The following is a 7,346-nucleotide window of genomic DNA, read 5'->3' as shown; positions in this document are numbered from 1 at the left end:
ATATACACATACATACATATATGTGTTTGTGTGTGTATTTTAATTAATTCTAATTTAATTCTTATTTATTCTAATTCTTATTTAATATTCTTTCTCACTGCTACTACTAACAAAAGTAGTTGTTGTTATTGTTAATATTGAATACTAGCAAACCTTTCAAACTAGCAAACTATATATTAATGCATTAACTAATATTAACTAACAATGAGCAATACATTTGTTACAGTATTTATTTATCTTTGTTAACGTTAATTAATATACAAGTACAACATTGTACGTTCATGTTAGCTCCATTAATTAATATTAGCAGATAAAACTTTGGATTTTAATAATGCATTAGTGAATGTTGAAATTAATATGAACTGAGATTAATCAATTTGTAAGGATTTTTCATTGTCAGTTCATGTTAACTAATGTTAACCGATGAATCCTTATTGTAAAGCGTTACCATTAAAATAATCTTTCTTAATAATAATAATAATGTTTTAAAATTTATATACATTATAAATATACACAGTACACACACATATATTATGTAAACATTACATAATTACATATTATGTAAACAAAAATGTTTATTTTGGATGCGATTAATCGCTTGACAGCACTAATTGATAATAATAATAGTAATAATAATAATTAAGTACTAGTAGGTGTATTAATTCTAATTATTATTTATTATTACTACTGTTACTTGTAGCTGTAGTTATTATTATCATTATTATTTACTATTTATAACTATTTATTAAACAAAATAATAAGAGTTCCTAGAAAAACCCTACCACTTATAAAAGCAAACCTGTGAAGATGTCAAATATGTGAAATATGATTTATTTAGGCACTTCAGTCAGTGCTGGCTTCGAGTGTTTGAGCGTTATTATGTGATGCTCATTACAGCGTCTGAAGTGTTCATAAAGAGTGTTCGGAGCAGGAGGTGAAGCTAATGCAGGTGTTATGTTCCTCTGCAGCGATTTTCCATATAGCCACTCTGATGCCGAACCGCGAGAGCGACAAGGGCTGCTGCAATAAGAAACGCCACATTGGGAACGACTTTGTGGTGGTGGTTTACAATGACTCCGGAGAGGAGTACAAACTCGGCACCATCAAGGTGTGTGAGAGAGTCCCCATACATCTCATTTCCGTTGCTGCCACATTCTTTCACAAGCATTTTTAAATTATGATATTTTGTTCGTTCATGCGTTTAGGGTCAGTTCAACTTCGTGGAGGTGCTTATAAAGCCTCTGGACTACAAGAGTAACCTGGTGACGCTGCAGTGCCGGAAAGGTGAAACAAGCCGCTTTGATTCAAGATCGTTTCTGACCGCAATCTACCGCTGCTCGTGAGACAGATGGCACTCCACGCCAATGTGAGACACCTCCTTGTCTTTTGTCTCTTTTTTTCTGTTTCATATGGAAGCTTAATTCTGCCACAGAATAAAAAATTGATCTGTGAGTGGGGTGCGAGTTTGTATCTCAAAATTTGGACGTTTTACCCAGAAGTGTGAGTTCATATCTCACAATTCAGAGTTTACATCTCACAATTCTGACTTTTTCCCCTTGGATTTCCAACCCCACAATTTTTAGTGGTTTTCCAGCAGCCTGCTGCTCAGCCTCAGGCTGCCTACATGCCCCCAATGACCCAGGCGGGCATGCATCCTGGTCCTCAGGCCCAAGGCATGCCACGTGCTGGCTATGCAGGTGTGCATGTCAATAGTTTAAAATAGCCTAAGTAGTTTAAATACCTCTCAAACAAAAGTGTGCCCCATTAATACTTCTTATCTCTTCCTAAAGGCATGCCACCTATGTTGACTGGCATCCCACCAATGATTCCTGGGATGCCACCAGTAATGCCAGGCATGCTACCTGGGTAGGTCTTAATTTTCAGTTACAGAATTATAAGCTGATATATTATATGGTCCAGTGATTTATCTTTGGTCCTGTTTTGCATAGCATGATGCCAATGAGAGGAATGATGCCCCCAGGTCCAGCAATGCCTCCGATGATGCCAGGCATGCCACCAGGTCAGTGTTGTTAACAATTATTGGTGATAAATTACTTAAAGCCCAGTTTATATTAATAATAAACAGTCATTGTTTATTGTTGCACTGAAATTAATTTATCGAAACCAAACTTAAAGTATGTATGTTGGTAATAGGGTATTTAAACTCTTTGTGCTGTTCAGGTTGTCTTATTCTCAGGTAAATTAAACTGCTTTATTTGATTAACAGTTTTGGTCAATTATTTTTAGCCCTGCAAAACTATTGTGGCCAAGCATTGATTTTGCTGTTTCAACTGGATATTTTTGTTTGTCAAAATGTTGGTGCATGAGTAATTGTTTATGTGTAAGCATAGTGGTTTCGTTATTGATAATAGGCATTTTTTTTACATCAGCTTGAGAAAAAAAAAATGCTAGTCAGCTAGGGATGTAACGATTCACTCAACTCACGATTCGATTGACGATTTTGATTTCACGATTTTTTTTTTTTTATAATTTTTTTTTTTTTTTTTCACAATTCAGTTTTTTCCCCCTGGGAATTGTAAGTTTACATCTCACAGTTCTGCCTTTTTTTCTTGGATTTCTAAAGTTTTTTTTCTCACAATTCAGTTTTTTTCCCCCTTGGAATACAGTTTTTTTTTCTTTTCTTTCACAATTCTGAGTTTTTTTGTTCTTGGAATTCTGATTTTTTTTCCCCTCACAATTCCGATTTTTTTCCCCCTTGGAATTCAGTTTTTTTTTCCCTTTTCTTTCACAATTCTGAGTTTTTTTTCTTGGAATTCAGTTTTATATATATGTTTTATATTTTATATATATATATATATATATATATATTCCCTCTGGAATTTTAAAACAGAATTCTGTCTTTTTTATCTGAGTTCTGAGTTTACATCTTACAATCTTTTTTACATAACAGAATAAAAAAAAGTTTATAGACAGAGGAAAAAAAGCCAGAATTAAGAAATAAGTCAGAATTGAGAGATATTAACTCAGAATTGTGAGGAAAAATGTCAGAATTGTGAGATAAAAAGTTGCAGTTACCTTTTTATTTTATTTTTTATTCCACGGTGGAAACAAGCTTCCATAGTTTGTTCTATTTACACATGGACATTTTTGACCTCTGCACCTTGTGTTTTTTGTTTTTCCCCTGCAAAAAAAAGGCCTTTTCTTTTTCTGTCTGACAACACTGTATGCAATTCATTCACTTAACATTGAGAAAAAGATTTCAAATGCTTAAACCAGAAATGTTTGCTAGGTTACTTCTAATTTTTTAATACTTAAGTGCAATTTAAAGTTGTACTTTTTACTTTCACTGAAGTATGTTTTTGGCTAGATACTTGGACTTTTAATTGAGCAAAATGTCACATTACTTTCACTTAAGTGTCATTTTTTTAGAACTTTTTACATCCCTGATTTTGGGTGGTTGGAGTGGCTGTGTTCTTCAGGTGCAAAAATCACACTCTTTTGGGGTGGATTATTCACTTCTTGTTTCCATGGTTACAAGGGAACTTTAGGAGACAGAAAGTACTTTAGTTTGGGAATTTATGTACAATCCTGGCACCATGTTGCTATCCCAGATCAAAGTGTATTCCAGCATACGGCACTCGCCTTTCACTGACAGAGAAAATCTGGTCCAATGCTACACTTCTTTCTTGTTCATTTTGCTGGAAAATATGTCACAATTCAGAAGGTGGTCACAGCTTCTGTTTTCATTCTTTAAACCATCATTTCAAATGATCCCATTGCATTTGAACCTTTTTAATGAGTGTTTTATCTGCTTTCCTGTCTTGTATAGATGGCATCGCTGGTGCATCAGTGTAGAGCGAACCCATCAGACGCCTACGCTTCAAAATGGCTGGCGAGATTGAGACACATCAAGAGGATCAGGACACGGGTACAAAAGCTCATATATATATTATTTCTATATTTATATCTATCTATATCTATATGTAACTTTTGAATGTGAATATACTGCCATTCAAAAGTTTGGGATCAGTACGTAAAAAAAAAAAAAAATGTTTTTAAAGAAGTTTCATCTGCTCATCAAGGCTGAATTTATTTGATCAAAAATACAGAAAAACCGTATTATTGTGAAATATTTATTGCAGTTTAAAATTATGGTTTTCTATGTTTATAATCTTTAAAATGTAGTTTATTCTTGTGATGCAAAGCTGAATTTTCAGCATCGTTACTCCGGTCTTCAGTGTCACATGATCCTTCAGAAATCATTCTGATACGCTGATTTATTATCAGTGTTGAAAACAGTTGTGCTGCTTAATATTTTTTGGAAGCTGTTATACTTTTTTTTAGGATACTTTGGTGAATAAAAAGTTCAAAAGAACAGCTTTTATTTAAAGTAGACATCTTTTGTAACAATATACACTACTGTTTAAAAGTTGGGGGTCACTACATTTTTTACTTAGTCTTTTTTGAAAGAAATTAATACTTTTATTCAGCAAGGATGTGTTCAATTGATAACAAGTGGTAGTAAAGACTTATATTGTTAGATTGAAGAAAAAAAAAACATAACCCCAATGTTTTGATTGGTAGTGTGTCTATATACTAGGGCTGGGCGATATAGCTAAAAAATGTATCAACGATATAATGTTTCATATCGTTCGGTATCGATAATTATTGACATTTTTTTATAACCTTTTTTAAAACAAAAAACAATAGAAAAAAATGTTTAAATTTAACCACTGTATTTATAATTAACACAATTTATTGAGACAAACAAATATTTTTTGTTTTAACAATCAAACACAATAAAAAACAAATATCTAATTATATATATATATATATATATATATTCCCTCTGGAATTTTAAAACAGAATTCTGTCTTTTTTATCTGAGTTCTGAGTTTACATCTTACAATCTTTTTTACATAACAGAATAAAAAAAAGTTTATAGACAGAGGAAAAAAAGCCAGAATTAAGAAATAAGTCAGAATTGAGAGATATTAACTCAGAATTGTGAGGAAAAATGTCAGAATTGTGAGATAAAAAGTTGCAGTTACCTTTTTATTTTATTTTTTATTCCACGGTGGAAACAAGCTTCCATAGTTTGTTCTATTTACACATGGACATTTTTGACCTCTGCACCTTGTGTTTTTTGTTTTTCCCCTGCAAAAAAAAGGCCTTTTCTTTTTCTGTCTGACAACACTGTATGCAATTCATTCACTTAACATTGAGAAAAAGATTTCAAATGCTTAAACCAGAAATGTTTGCTAGGTTACTTCTAATTTTTTAATACTTAAGTGCAATTTAAAGTTGTACTTTTTACTTTCACTGAAGTATGTTTTTGGCTAGATACTTGGACTTTTAATTGAGCAAAATGTCACATTACTTTCACTTAAGTGTCATTTTTTTAGAACTTTTTACATCCCTGATTTTCGGTGGTTGGAGTGGCTGTGTTCTTCAGGTGCAAAAATCACACTCTTTTGGGGTGGATTATTCACTTCTTGTTTCCATGGTTACAAGGGAACTTTAGGAGACAGAAAGTACTTTAGTTTGGGAATTTATGTACAATCCTGGCACCATGTTGCTATCCCAGATCAAAGTGTATTCCAGCATACGGCACTCGCCTTTCACTGACAGAGAAAATCTGGTCCAATGCTACACTTCTTTCTTGTTCATTTTGCTGGAAAATATGTCACAATTCAGAAGGTGGTCACAGCTTCTGTTTTCATTCTTTAAACCATCATTTCAAATGATCCCATTGCATTTGAACCTTTTTAATGAGTGTTTTATCTGCTTTCCTGTCTTGTATAGATGGCATCGCTGGTGCATCAGTGTAGAGCGAACCCATCAGACGCCTACGCTTCAAAATGGCTGGCGAGATTGAGACACATCAAGAGGATCAGGACACGGGTACAAAAGCTCATATATATATTATTTCTATATTTATATCTATCTATATCTATATGTAACTTTTGAATGTGAATATACTGCCATTCAAAAGTTTGGGATCAGTACGTAAAAAAAAAAAAAAATGTTTTTAAAGAAGTTTCATCTGCTCATCAAGGCTGAATTTATTTGATCAAAAATACAGAAAAACCGTATTATTGTGAAATATTTATTGCAGTTTAAAATTATGGTTTTCTATGTTTATAATCTTTAAAATGTAGTTTATTCTTGTGATGCAAAGCTGAATTTTCAGCATCGTTACTCCGGTCTTCAGTGTCACATGATCCTTCAGAAATCATTCTGATACGCTGATTTATTATCAGTGTTGAAAACAGTTGTGCTGCTTAATATTTTTTGGAAGCTGTTATACTTTTTTTTAGGATACTTTGGTGAATAAAAAGTTCAAAAGAACAGCTTTTATTTAAAGTAGACATCTTTTGTAACAATATACACTACTGTTTAAAAGTTGGGGGTCACTACATTTTTTACTTAGTCTTTTTTGAAAGAAATTAATACTTTTATTCAGCAAGGATGTGTTCAATTGATAACAAGTGGTAGTAAAGACTTATATTGTTAGATTGAAGAAAAAAAAAACATAACCCCAATGTTTTGATTGGTAGTGTGTCTATATACTAGGGCTGGGCGATATAGCTAAAAAATGTATCAACGATATAATGTTTCATATCGTTCGGTATCGATAATTATTGACATTTTTTTATAACCTTTTTTAAAACAAAAAACAATAGAAAAAAATGTTTAAATTTAACCACTGTATTTATAATTAACACAATTTATTGAGACAAACAAATATTTTTTGTTTTAACAATCAAACACAATAAAAAACAAATATCTAATTTCTAAAGATTAAATAGGTCTTTATTGTATAGGTCTAATTGTCTCCCGAGGGCGCAATAAGCAAAATAATGCAGCACATTTAAATTGTCAACGCTAGGAAGTAACAATAAAAACGTGCATTACGTCTAAATTAACTCATAAAAATCAAATATCTTGTGTCAGAAGCGAGTGCAGCAGTCATATTTGTCCGTCTAAAAAATGCGCTGAATATGCGTTCTGTGTGAATGGCTTGGTTTCGGTTTTAACCTAATCATGATCTTCTCCGCATTGAGCTTCTATATTTAAAATTATTTTGAATGAATAACGCAGCAGCGGCGCGTCTCGTGGGCTAGACTAACAAAACATTAAAATGCAACAAATGCAACTTACATCATCACCGCATCTTGCGTGCCACTGATGACGCTCCCTGACGCACTCCTAACATTCAAATGCAAATGTTTATTTTTAATTCGAATAATATTCATTCTTTATTCACAATCTCCTCATCACAGGCAGGCACAGCACTCAATTCAGCATGTGTTCGCGTTTGTGTGTGCTGTCTGCGTCACTCATAGCACGTGCCTATATCGTGCACTATATCGAACATTTTT

The 7,346-nt window shown here is 32.7% G+C and overlaps 1 protein-coding gene and 1 long non-coding RNA gene across 2 annotated transcripts in view; both read left to right on the top strand.

Moving 5' to 3' along the window:
* The window catches only part of tsc2 (TSC complex subunit 2), a 49,900-nt gene that overhangs the window by 41,337 nt on the left and 1,217 nt on the right, over positions 1-7,346 (top strand). Inside the window, 4 exon segments of the mRNA XM_016502611.1 lie at positions 969-1,108; positions 1,206-1,302; positions 1,305-1,366; positions 3,791-3,889. Coding sequence (XP_016358097.1) covers positions 969-1,108; positions 1,206-1,302; positions 1,305-1,366; positions 3,791-3,889 — 398 coding nt within the window.
* LOC107700866 (uncharacterized) lies at positions 1,599-2,023 on the top strand. Its single transcript, XR_001635586.1, has 3 exons — positions 1,599-1,697; positions 1,791-1,866; positions 1,950-2,023. It is a non-coding gene; the product is annotated as an uncharacterized LOC107700866 (long non-coding RNA).

This window comes from Sinocyclocheilus anshuiensis, unplaced genomic scaffold, assembly GCF_001515605.1.
Source record: "Sinocyclocheilus anshuiensis isolate Anshui unplaced genomic scaffold, SAMN03320099.WGS_v1.1 scaffold1127, whole genome shotgun sequence".
Classification (NCBI taxonomy): domain Eukaryota; kingdom Metazoa; phylum Chordata; class Actinopteri; order Cypriniformes; family Cyprinidae; genus Sinocyclocheilus; species Sinocyclocheilus anshuiensis.
This window is presented reverse-complemented; position numbering and strand designations above follow the sequence as displayed.